This window comes from Carlito syrichta, unplaced genomic scaffold (assembly GCF_000164805.1).
Source record: "Carlito syrichta isolate Samal-C Ts95f unplaced genomic scaffold, Tarsius_syrichta-2.0.1 Scaffold301031, whole genome shotgun sequence".
Lineage (NCBI taxonomy): Eukaryota > Metazoa > Chordata > Mammalia > Primates > Tarsiidae > Carlito > Carlito syrichta.
Window position 1 is genome coordinate 220,561 of NW_007245127.1, and position 13,133 is coordinate 233,693.

Consider the following 13,133-nt stretch of genomic DNA (forward strand, 5'->3'; position numbering starts at 1 on the left):
GCTCCCTGACCCACCGATGCCTGGCCTGGGAAACGGACAGAGAAGGCCACGGACTCCCTGAATTCATGTGCAAAGCCAGGTCAGGTGCACTGACTGCTGGCTGCCTGCCTTCACAACCCCTGTCTCCCTGCATTTTCCCCCACTGGGCCTGTACCTGCCATGATATTCTCCACCACGGAGACAAAGTAGGCGGGCTTGCTGAAGGTGGGAGGGTTGTCATTCTCATCCTGGAAGGAAAGCAGACAGGTTTGCAGGAGCCAGAGTGGCAGTTGGGCTGGTCAGCTGTCCAAGGTGGGCCCCAAGGGGCAGCGGGGGCTGGCTGGCATGAAGGAACTCTGGCCTCTTCGACATATAACCAGAGCCAGGTAGGTGTCCCACGGGGAGTCAGGGTAGGCTATGGTTCAAGGAGGCAGGACAGGCCTTGGGAAAACACGTGGGCTTGGGGACCGCTCCGAGGGACAGGGGGATGGAGAATGAAGGCAGAAGCTGGGACTGCCCATGGCTCTCGGCTCCCCTGGCTTCCAGCTGAGCTCCAAGCTCACTCCAGGACTCCCGTCCTCTGCTCACCAGCCTCCACGCTGGGACTGCTCACTCGGGTCTCCCACCCAGCTCAGCCAAGATGATGGGGAAGGTCCTGGGACCCTCCTAGAATGGAGAAAGGGGCACCCGACCTCAAAGATACCGAAGTAGGCAGTGGCAGGCCAGAGTCAGGTGGTTCCCAGAGCCTGAGCTCCTGCCCTGGGCTGGTTGCAGACAGGAACAGGCAGACCCCACCTCACAAACAGGAGCAATGGCTCCTCCACCCTGTGGGCAAACCCCAGCCCAGAGCCTCACCCCTGATGGTTCTGGGGCAAGGCCTCCACAGGTCCTGCCCTCCCCAGTGTCCCAGGGACGGTGCAGGGCTGCAGGGCTGGGCCAGGCAGGGTGGGGCGAGCCCATCTTAGGGGAGCTGGAGTCAGTGTAGCCTCTGGCTCTTCCTGCCCTGTGGCTCCTTCACATCCCAGCCCCTCCTCTTCAGTTAGAAGAGGCTTCCCTACCCTTTAGGACTCTCCTCACCAGTCCCTCACCCAGAGTTCCTCCCTGTTCCCCTCTGGGAGGAAGCCTTCCTGGACCCCTTGGCTCTGTGACTTCCCACCTTTTCCCAAGAGTTGGACTACAGAGGTCAGGGATCAGGCTGAGCCCGCAGTCTTTGGTGGTTCGTGCTCATGAAACCAGGAGCTCTAGAGGGGATCCTGGGTGAAGCTCCTTTGCTGGAGTCACTTCTGGCTGAATGACCACAACACAGAGACTGGGGCATGCTACCTGGCTGTCCACCCCTTGGGACTTTAGAATCCCCGCCTGCCAGGACTGTGGGTGCCCAGAGAGGAATGGTCCTCTTTTCCAGTGTGTCCCCTGGCCCTGGACTGCACCCTGGCTCACGCTGACCTGTCCCCCTCCCCAGATAACCGGCAGTCTCAGGACTCCCTGATGTCCAATGCCCCAGCAGCATACCTGGGCATCCCTCTGGGCCCTGGCGTGGGCATGAGTGCCCCATATACGTACGCATTTGAGCTTCTGCTTGGCTGCACGAAGCGGTGCTGAGAATGTCAGTGACAGAGCATGAGGCAGAAACTTATTAGCGGTGATATTTCCCCGGATCTTGGCGCGGCATTCACTATTAGTTCTAATTCAGCGGCTCGCTCTACAAAAGCTTATTGTCCCCTAATGGGAAATCTACAAACCGAGTTTGACTTCTTTATTAAAAACCAACAAGCAGTGGATGAAAAAGAATCACCTGGCCCCTCCGGCCCCCTCCTCCGAAGCCGTTGTTTCGATCAGCCTCTCCCCACCCCCATCCTGTGCAGCAAGTGTTGCCATCAACTACTTCATTTCAGCTGGGTTTTTTTGAGTGGAGAGAAAATCCTTCTGGTGGAGGGAGGAGGCAGCTTAGCCGAGTGACAGCTACTTAAAAACCACCCACGTGCAAAATCAACCCAAGGGCGGTGACCTTTTCAAGTGTGGTCCTCAGACACAAGTGAGTAGAACATCCAAAAGCCCTGCTCAAGAGGCGATGTTCACTGAAGACCAAGTGGCACCTGTCCCTATGGTCAGACCCTCCTGCTGCCAGGGGGGCCAGGGAGGACACGGAAGGAAAGTGCGGGGCCCTGCTGGTCCCATGGTGACCCTGAGGGTTTTGAAAATGGGACCCCTTCTACCGGACTGCTGTGGTTTCACACAGGGCATGCCCTGGGTTGCCAAGTGGAAAGTAAGGTGGGTTCCTGCCCACCTCACCCCTGCATGTAGAGATGCTGTTCTCTGGTCCCCGGGGTGGGGGCGGGGGGAGGCTGCTGGTCACGCTATCATTTGCAAGGGATAAGGTGAGTTCAGTCCCATGGCCCCGAGAGCTCTGGCCCCTTTGAGAGGCTGAGGCATAACGAGATGCTTTGGTCCCCTCCTTAGCGGAGCCACAGGTTGGGAAGGGTCTAGGGTGTGGGACAGAGATCTTCAAAGGCCTTGCTCACTCAAAGGGTGGTCCCTGACCAGAAGCATCTTTGTCACTTGGGAGCTTGTCAGAAAGGCAGAATCTCTGTCCTACTAAAGGAGACCCACTGAAGGAGAATCTGTATTTTCATACGATCCCCAGGAAAGTCAGGCACACAAGGCTCTTTGCAAAGTTCTGGTCTCAGTCCCATGTGGACAAGGATTACCAAGGCTCTAGGCCTACGGCTGTGGTGGAAAGCACATTGTGGCAGGACTCATTCAGGTCAGGGTTCCAATCCCAGCTCTGCCACTTAATAGCGGTGAGTAAGAAAGCACTGATGAGCATGGGCCAGCTATGTTCCCTCCCTGAGCCTCAGCTTCCTCATCTGTAAAATGGGACTGGGTAGCATGAAAGCACCTGGTGTAGTGCTGGGCTCACAAGTTTCAGTTTCCATTTGGCTGTTCAGGTCAGCCCCACCCTGGGCTGGTGTAGAACACTTCCACACATTTCCCTAAACCTCCCCTATTCTCACCTTCTCCCACATCCACCCCTCAGAGCCTGGAGGGCTCCCTCTGCCCAGTCCATCTCTGGAACTCCTATCTGCACTGATGACAGGTTGGGAAGTGGTGGCTGCTGACTGGTGTGCATGGCCGTCTTGCCAGCTGCAATGGCAGGCTATGTGCCAGGCACCAGGTGCCCCCTGTACCATCTCACTACATCCTCACGACAATATCCTGAGGCAGGTGCCATGACTGCCCCCATTTCCCAGATGAGGAAATGGAGTCTCAGAACGCAGGTCACACAGCTAGGGTGTGTCAGGGCTGGGTTTCCAGCCAGCCCCCAAGCCTCCAGAGTTGGTGCCTGTCTGCACTCGGCATCTCCTGGGGTGGGTCACAGGCCTCATCCTGCTATTGCCCTGCACAGGTAGAATTTATTGCCTGCTTGACCAGAGCAGGACCCGGCTGGTTGAAGGCAAGGGTGGGTCGGTCAGGAATAGGGAGGTGTGGGGGCTGGGACCAGGACTGGGAAACCAAGGGTCAGGTCTGGAAGACGTGGGCAGGGTCAGGCCCTGGGTGCAGAGGAGCAGCCCGTGGCCAGGATTGGTGGGGAACACATTCTAGTTCTCTGGCGTCACCCCCGGGTTCCAGTGTGGGAGGCCACAGGCTCGTGATGGGCCAGAGTTTAGACTCCTGTGGCTCTTGGGTCCTTGTCCTTCCCCAACTCTCCCTGAAGCCTGAGGTGCTAGATGGAAGGACTTTTTTTTTTTTCTGAGTTGGAGTCTCACTCTCTCGCCCAGGCTGGAGTGCAGTGGCACACTCCCGGCCACCACAGCCTCGACCTGCTGGGCTCCGGCGATCCTTCCGCCTCAGCCTTCCAAGTAGCCAGAACTATAGGCCCGCGCTACCATGCCCGGTTAATTTTTGATTTATCCTAGAGACGAGGTCTCACCAAGTTGTCCGGGTGGGTCTCGAACCCATGGGCTCAGGCAATTCACTTGCCTTGACCTCCCAAAGTGCTGGGATTACAGGCTGAGCCACTGAGTCCGGCCTGGAAGGACTTTTAATGCAAGGTGCCAACTCTCTGACTTTCCCTTTGCTGTTCTCACCCTCCCGGCCTCACCTAAATCCTGCTCCCACATGCCCACCTGGAGAGCTCACCACAGGTGTCACACTGGCTTTCCCAGCACTTCTAGCTCCGTACTATTCAGCAGGCAGATAGGGTGCTGGGACAGATGAGGCCCTTCCTCCCTGGGAGCTGGCCCAGGTGCTCCCTCAGGTGAGAGGACAATGCCTGTTAAAGCCAGGGGTGGGGCAGGGGCAGAGGCTGCTGGCGAGGCTGGCTGTGACAGGAAGACTATCCAGCAAGCCTGTTCTGGGCATATGTCAAATCACAGCGCATCTCCTAACCTGACAATCTGACCTAATCCTCCTGGAGCTGATTCACTAACTCTTCCATCAACACGTGCTCACCCTCTCCCACAGAAGAGGAGGGGGTGCGCTTGGGTCTGCGGGTGTGGGGGTGGTCTCAGCGGGAACGGCTGCTGGGCCTGCTGCCAGACAAGGTTCTGTGTCCCCGTGCGGCATGGGGCAAATGGACCAGTGTGGAGATGGATTCCACGACTGATCGTTTCAGACACAGAAAGCACCAGGGTGTGCTTGATATTCAAGTCAGACAAGCTGCCGTTTGGTTTCAGACCCCTTTAGATCTTTAGGGGAGTAGAATGAGGAAGAAAAAAAGAAGAGGGGGATAGAAAGAGAAAGGGAAGAGGATGACCTTCCAGTAATTCCCTTGAACTTCATAGAATGCACTATAAAAGAAGGAGTCCTGAGGCATTTGCTCCTTGCTTGACTCCCAGCTACTGTTCCCCTTGCAAGAGTGTCTTGTCCTGAGGCCCGCCATGACGTCAGAGCAGGACAAACTGTCTCTTCTTGAGTTCTAGGGCCCTGGGCCTGTTCTGGCCAAGCAGGGAGGTGGCTTAGTTACTTCAGCAGTGGGAGAGGCTTGCTAGGGGCAGGCTTGGGACAATCTGCTAGCTAACTCCCTGAGCTGTGGGGGCAGCCAAGGATGTGGGGGCCACAGTCTTATACCACTGGGCTCAGGCAGGGCCCCCGACTCTCTAGGAAGCACTCACCACCCCTTACCCAGGAAGGGCAAGGTCAGCACTCTGGGTACTCACAAACACCTCGATGGTGACGGGAACAGTGCTGTTGAGTGGAGGGTTGCCAGCGTCCTTGGCCATGACGGTCAGATAAATCAGCCCATTGGGTATCTGTTCATAATCCAGAGGGCGGCTCACGCTGATCACTGCAATGATAGGAATGGGTCCCCGCCCCCGGTAAGCAGACTTGAGACGTGCCCAGTCAGCCAGGGCTCCCCTATGGGCAGAGAAGGCATGGCTGGTGGGGTCCCGCCAGCTCTGCCTTGTTCTCTGAATACCTGGAGCCTCATGGTCTTGATTTGGATTTACTGACTGCTTAGCATGTGCCAGGTTTACTGACTGCCTAGCCCATCAGGTAATCATTAGTGTGGTGGTAATGTAAGCCCCACTTTTGCGTATGAGGAAACCAAACTAAGAGAGGTTCAGTAACTTGCCCAAGGTCACACAGCTAGCAACTGAATAGAGCCCAGTTATAAGCCAGGGTTTGGCTGAATCCAGAGCCCAGGCTCTTTCCTAGCAGGTGCTACTGTCTGCTTGGCTGTCTATCTGTCTGACCCACTCACCTGGCTCTTTTCTTTATGTATTTCCTCTTTATGTGTTTTCTGGAAGCTGTGCAGAGGATAGGGTCATGTCTCAGGCTCTCTAGGTCTGGCCCAGTCACCACACACTCTCCATATAAGCACACAGAGATCCCCATTTGTTGCCCAGCATCGGGGGTGCCAGGCAGGGCCAGGCAGTGGGGCACAGATGGCGGCACTCTCCCTGGTCTCTGCTGGCCCTGTCTGCCTCTCAAATCTTCCTTCCTCTGTTCTCTCCTCTCTTTCCCCTCCCCCCTTCACCCTAGGGGCTCTTCACATCTGTCCAGTGGCCCATGCTGGGCACCGTTTAGACCCCTTGGGGAGACACTCGGGAGTTAGGTGCAGCAAACCTTCCCTCCAGCAGAACTCTGTTTGGAGGTGGGTAAGTCCCTACCCAAAGGTAGACCGGGGCTGAGAGGCAGAACTTGAGATGCCTCCACCCCCAAGTACCCCACCCTGCATGCTCCTGGGCTCTCTCCATGACAGCTGGCTATGCTAAGTCATCGGCTTTCTGCTGGGGAGGGGGGAGGCATACTGGCTGAGGAGTGGGGGTGGAGGGCACACGTAATCTGCAAAGGCATTCCAACAATATTAAATTGCAACTCTCTGTTTGGAAAGGGGGAACAAAACTATTGCTTTAGTAATAGAAAATATAAGGGGAATTCTAGCTTTCGGGAGGGTAAGATGGGGGTGACAGAGGAAGGGCACTTTAAAGTTTCTGAAGAGGGACGTAGATTTTTGTAGAGAATGCTGGGCTGTGGCCTCTGAAGCCAGGACTACAATTTCTGTGATGGCATTTCTCTGACATAACGGTAGGGTGGTAGGGGGAATGAGCACTAGACCTAGAGTCATTCAACGCACATCTGTCCATTCTGCCTTGGGGGCACCTATCACGGTCTTCAAGAATCATGGGGGGGCCACACCTCATCAACAAGGATACCTGCATAGTGAACACTTGTATACCTAACCCTGAGTTGTACCCACATCTTTAAAATAAAAAATAAAATAAAATAATAATTCCAAAAGAAAGAAAAAATCATGAACACTTCCCAGAGGAGGAGATGTCAAATGAACCCTGAAATTCATCCAGAGACTATGAACTTCATAGTCAAAAGGAGGCAGGGCAAAAGGGCAGGGAGGAAGGGCCTTTCTGGCAGAAGGCACAGACTCTGCGAAGATGTGGAGGTGGCCCTGGCAAGGGAAGAGAGCGTCAAGGGGTTTGAAGAGACTGGATTCTGGTGGGGCAAGGGGTGCTGAGGGACGAGACTGGAGAGGCAACCAAGCGCCAGATCACATGGGCACTGAGTGTCAAGCTCAGCTGCTTTGCTGGGTGACCTCGGGCCAGTTACTCCCTGTCTCTGGGCCTTACTTTGCTGCCTCAGCAGAAAAACAAGGTGAGCCCTCTTGGGACCTTAGAGCTTGAGGCTGCTACTGCTGCTATTTCCTGCCAGGGCTTTGGGATCTTGACTCACCGTGGGGCAGGCAGGGGGAGGTCCAGAGGGAATACCTGGGCCAGGTAGGGAAAGGCCACCCCTGGGAAGGCTGGGAAGCGACCGCAGGACCACCCAGAGGATGGGGAAGCTCAGCCAACAAGCCTCCACCCGCAGACCTGCCCGGCAGCCTTGCTAAGACACCGGGAAGCCCCCAGATTCTTTCACCATCAAACTTAGCCATCAGGCTGCCTGCAGGGCTGACTGTGGCCTAAAATCTGGAGAAAGATCCGGCTGATTCAAGACACAAGTGTCGACCCTGCAAAGAGTGACCTCAGGCCACATGCCACTCCAGCCCACAGAGCCCAGGCAGCTTGTGGAGTAGTTCAGGGTGTCAGGGCAACAGAGGGTGCCTGAGCCTCCCCTGAGAGAGAAGGGTGAGTGTGCAGAGCCCATCAAGCCTGCTCCACTGGGCCCTCACACACCTCCATAGCCCTCGTACACGCTGATGTCAAAGTAGCTGCCGAAGGCGGAGGCGTTGACGATGCTGTAGGTGATCTGGTTGTTGGGAGGGGAGTCTTCGTCTGTGGCCTGGAAGGAAGAGGGCAGACAGTGTGTGAGCCCCTGGGGGCTGGGAGAGGAGGGCTGGCCCTGCTCAGAGTGCCTCTTCTGGGTGGTCCCTTTCCAGGTCATGTCCTTCCCCAGAACTCCAGGAGGGTCCCCTTGTCCCTCAGTTGGAGGTCACCACCCTGTAGCTTCATAAGCTACAGGGTATGGGCATGACCTAGGAAATCTAGAGCAGGGGTCCCCAGCCTCTAGGCCGCAGACTGGTACGCAGCAGGAGGTATGCAGCTGGCCAGCAGAGCTCTGATGTGGTGGCATCAGATTCTCAGAGGAGCGTGAATTCCATTGTGAATTGCATACGTGAGGGATCTAAGTTGTGTGCTCCTTATGAGAATCTAATGCCTGATGACACCCCCCCACCCGGCTCCTACTGCCTCCCCGCCCGTGGAAACATCGGCTTCCACAAAACCAGTCTCTGATGCCAACAAGATTGGGGACCGCTTGATCTAGAGGACAGGCTGGAGGTCCAGGAAGAAGGGGAGAGACCAGGCTTTCCCAGAGGCTAAGAGGGTCACCGCCATACCCAGCACCTCCCCCCACCCATGGACACCCTAACTCCAGACTGGGTTGGGGCTCTTGGGCAATGCACCCCATCAGTCACCTCACACCTGACTATAGTTTTTTTTCTTTTTCTTTTTCTTTTTGAGTCGGAGTCTCACTCTGTTACCCAGGCTAGAGAGCAGTGGTACACTCATGGCCACTGCAGTCTTGACCTGCTGGGTTCAGGCAATCCATCTGCTTCACCCCTCCAAGTAGTTGGAACTACAGGGGTGCGCCACCATGCCCAGCTAGTTTTTTGTTGATTTATTGTAGAGACAAGATCTTGCCATGTTGCCAGGCCGGTCTTGATCCTGTGGGCTCAGGCAATCTTCTTGCCTCAGCCTCCCAAGGTGCTGGGATTACAGGCATGAGCCACCACGCCCGGCTAGTGATTTCTTACTCAAATTCTGCCTGCCTTCCTTAGATCATCAGTGTCATGTGATCAGGAATATATGCTTTTTTTAACTTTTCTTTTTTTTTTTGAGTCAACATCTTATTCTGTCACCCAGGCAGGAGTGCAGTGGCATAATCATGGCTTACCACAGCCTCAATCTCCTGAGATCAGGCGATCTTCCTGCCTTAGCCTCCCAAGTAGCTAGGACAACAGATGTATACCACCACACCTGGCTAATTTAAAAAAATTTTTTTTGTAGAGACAAGGTCTTGCTATGTTGCCCAGGCTAGTTTTGAACTCCTGGTCTCAAGCAATCCTCCTGCCTTGACCTCCTAAAGTGTTGGGATTACAGGTGTGAGCCACCATGCCCAGCCAGCAACCTGTTTCTTGATTGCTGCTGCATACCCAGAGGCCAGCAGTGTTTGGCACACAGTGGGTATCTAATAATGCATGTTTCAGGAATGCAAGGAGGGAGGAAGGCATTTGGAATGGACCAGGGAACCTTCTTCTCTTTGTCATCTGGGGTTGCTGAGTTAATTAAATTATTTCCAGGCTGTTTCCATCCCTGGAGAGCCTCCTGGTCCCCACCACTCTGGGTGTCCCTGGAGCTGAGCAGGCAGGGCAGGCAGGGTCCCATGGGGGGCTGCGGTCATGTGGGTGGGCACGTGATCCCACCTTCTCTGATTCCCCCGTGCCCACCCTCCAGCCTTAGCCTTCATCCCTGCCTGCTTCAGAAACAAGCTCTATCTGGAGGCCCTGGGGCCCATCACTCTGAATAGGCATGAGTGAGGTGGGGCACGAGGACATTGAGAGGTCACTGGTCACTGAAGCACGGCAGGAGCTTGCTGCAGGAGGCCCTTGGAGACCCGCACTCCAGGTCTAGCCCTGGCTCTGCTGCTCTGCGGATTCACTGTGTCTTCCTGGGCCGGCCTCTCCCCTCCTGTAAGTGGCTCCTTCCAGCTGCAAGAGTTCCTCATTCCAGGCAGCCATTAAAGGGTCCTTACACAAGGGACAGCTCCCCGCTCAATGTCCTTGCCAAGGGAGATGGAGGTAGGGGGCAAGGGGCTGGAGGGATCCTTTTTCCAAATGATGACCAAAAATGTAGGCTGAGACGAACACTGTGTATATGGCCCCACTCAGTCACCCGGGACACGAGGTGATGCTCAGAGGAGGCCTGGCATAGACCAGGAATCCAACCCCAAACCTGCACAGCGTTCTTTGTGAATGGGACGGGCGTGGCCAGCACCTCTCGCGGTGACTTCCCGAGGGGGTAGTCAAGAGGAAAGCACAGATGAAGGACAAGACGCAAGGCCTCCCTGGCACCTTACCCGGAGCCGCACCAGCTGCGTGACAGAAGGCTCGTTCTCCCGCAGGGCGCCCACATAGGCGTCCTTCTGAAAGGTGGGCACGTTGTCATTGACATCCAACACGTTGATCCTGACCCGGCCCGTGGTCTCCTCACCACCCCCGTCCCGGGCGATGACCGTCAGGGTGAAGCGCTGGATGAGCTCATAGTCCAGCCGGGCAATCAGCAGGATGAGTCCAGTGTCCTTGTCCAGGGAGAATCTGCGTTGGGCAGGAAGCAAGAGAAAGGACACAGAGGTTTAAAGCAGGCTTGCTGGCAGGGCCTGCAGTTACCAGCCTATCCCTGTCAAGGCGACAAATAGAGGAATGGATGATATCTGCAATCTGCCTTCTCTCTCACTTGCCCTTCCTGAGAAGAGCAGCTGTTTCTAAAAGGATCAGGACCCCACAAGGGTGGTGCGGGGAGAAACTGAGGCAGGTGGGTCGGCTGATGTAGGCAACAAGGAAGCTTAGATAGGATGGCTCTCCTCATGCTGTGAGCAGGGGTTTCTACCTACTGGAGACATGTAGATGCCAGAGCACTCTAAGGGTCAGGGATTCTGCCATCCCAGATATCTTACACCCAAATGCCCCCAAAAGGCAGCCAAGCCTTCAGCAAGGGCAGGGGGGTTGGTCCTCTCTTGGGAGTTACCCCTTGTCTTTGAGGGACTGAGCCTTGGGTGGAAGGCTGGCAGATGTCTTGGGGGAGGAGCAAGGTCCGGCAAGATGATCCCTCCAACTGCCTCCTCTAAATGTCCCCTCCTGAGCCTCATCTGAGTTGTCAGTTGACATTTGTGCGCTCTGACCTGGTCCTCAGCTGCCAGCCACCGAGCCTGAAAGGTTCCAGTTCAGAGATGGGGGAAGCCCCAGGCCCAGAAGATGGGGAGAGATGAAAAGGTCCCAGATGGTCAGGACAAGGCTGCGCGAACCTGGGTGCCCGAGGGACAGGTGCCCTGTGCGTTTGGGCGTGCTGGTGCCTCCCTCCCACTGAGTCCTGTCACAGAGTGGCCAGCTGCACCTCACTATCTCCCAGTCTCGTCCTGATCACTCACACTGCCGGTCGGGGCCAGGAATCCAAGCTGACAGCCACTGTCTTACTCCTGTTGCGTGTTCATCACACACGCAGCCTTCTATCATGTTAAAAATGAGAGCGCTTTCCCTCAGCTCAGACATGAAGAGATAGCCGGAACCAACCCACCATGGTGGATGAGGGGGCAAGGCTGGCACAGGTCAGACAGTGAGGCAGGTAACCCACCTATGAACACAAGGGATGGCTCCCCGCTCAATGTCCTTGCCAAGGGTCCCCTCTTGTAAAGACCACATGCAGGTGCCTGCCCTGGAGCTTACCTGCAAATGGCTTTAGCCTTTCTGAGCTATACTTTCCTCATCTATAAAGTGGGAATGCTAACATGCCTGGTACTGGGTCCCTCCGGCATTTAGTCATGGGGAGTCCCTGAGATAACACATGTAGAGCAATTGGCCATGGACACATCATGAGTAAGGGCTTCCTAGATGTTAGCCGCAGCGGCTGGTAGTAGTGGTGGTGGTGGTATCATCATTGGTGGATCAAAGCCTCTGAGACTCAATTGGCTCCATTCCCAAAGCTAAAGGCTGTCTTTGAGGGAGCCAGAAACCACGCCCCAGAGAGTTGAGGAGACTTGACTAAGACTGTATGACAATCAGGACCAACCAGCAACAGCGTCCACGGGTTCTGTCTCCCAGCCTAGAGATCTAGTCACAAGACCCAGGGCCCTCCCTCCCTGGACACTGAAGCTTCCCAGACCTCACAAATGGCAGAGGGTCAAGGACCACAGAGGAGGGACTGGGGGCAAAGTCTCACCTGTCAGGGTCATCACTGAAGAAGTAGTTGACTTCCCCGAAGGTGCCCACATCATTGTCTGTTGCCTGCAACGGTGAGAACGAGACATTACAGCCAGGCCGAGTCTTCATGTCTGCAGGAAGTCATTTCTCTCCCACACCGCTCCTTTGACCCAGGCTGAATAATCTAGAGCCACACTGTCCAAGAAGGATGCCACTGGCCATAAATGGCTGCTTACATTTATTCTGGAGAGCGCAGTTCCGCAGACATCTCTACTGTATGAAACCACCCCTCCTGCACTCATGTCGGGCCAGGTGGGCTTATTCTCTGCAGAGGCTGGGAGGGGAGCAGTGACCCTGGACCTGTGGTCTGGGGTCACAGCCTGTAGTTCCATGAAGCATCACATGTGGAGGTGAGTATGGGTTCAGTCACCTAATAGATGCTTCTGGCGATTTTCCCCCAATCCCCAAAGCCTCCACGTCAGATGTGCTATGGTGGGGAAGGCCCCCTGGGAGATCTGGTCCTCTCCTCTTTGGCCCTGGGAACTGTCCACTGCCTGGCAGCCTTCTTTTCTAGAAATACCCTGCCGCCCCTCCCCACCCATCTGCTTTGGTTCCTGTCCCTGCTCCAACAAAGGTTGCCAGTGGGAGCTGCCTGCCCAGTCCCCGACCACAGGGACTGGCCTGGGAGTGGCCCTTGACCCCAGCTGGGTCTATCAAAATCCCCCTGGGATCCTTGCTATGGTTGTGGGAATAAAAGCCTTCCTCCAGGGAGTGAAGTAGGGATGTCATGACCTGCAGCTGGGCATTTAGGGAGGATGAAGCTGCACATATGGGACAGCTAGAAGGCAAAGTCCAGTCCTGGTAGTCTGAGGGACCTGAATCTGATCTGACATCCCTTCCCACCTTCAGTTTGGTTTGTGAGTCTACTGAGACCTCCTTTTTAATTTTTTATTTATTTTTAATTTTTTTTTCAGCCTCCCAAGCAGCCGGGACTATAGGCATGTCACCACACCCGGCTTATTTATTTCTTTTGATTTTTGTAGAGATGCGGTCTCCCTACGCTGTCCAGTCTGATCTAAAATTTTCTGGACCCAAGCAGTCCTCTCCTGGGATTATGGGTGTAGGCGACCACACCCAATCCTCTTTTATTAAAAGAGACTATGTTGCCCAGTCTGGCCTTGAACTCCTGGGCTCAAGCAATTCTCCTGCCTCAGCCTCCTTAGTAGCTGAGACGATAGCCATGTGCCATTTCACATGGCTATTTAAAAAAATTTTTTTTTGG

At 55.3% G+C, this 13,133-nt stretch overlaps 1 protein-coding gene across 2 annotated transcripts in view; it reads right to left on the minus strand.

The window, feature by feature from the left end:
• Positions 1 to 13,133, minus strand: part of CDH23 (cadherin related 23) — a 379,551-nt gene that overhangs the window by 127,442 nt on the left and 238,976 nt on the right. For both annotated transcript variants that reach the window (XM_008054754.2, XM_008054753.2), the window contains exons 14-18: positions 11,871 to 11,935; positions 10,015 to 10,252; positions 7,614 to 7,719; positions 5,139 to 5,266; positions 155 to 227 (exon numbers count right to left, since the gene is read on the minus strand). In XM_008054754.2, coding sequence (XP_008052945.1) covers positions 155 to 227; positions 5,139 to 5,266; positions 7,614 to 7,719; positions 10,015 to 10,252; positions 11,871 to 11,935 — 610 coding nt within the window. The remainder of the gene's footprint in view (positions 1 to 154; positions 228 to 5,138; positions 5,267 to 7,613; positions 7,720 to 10,014; positions 10,253 to 11,870; positions 11,936 to 13,133) is intronic.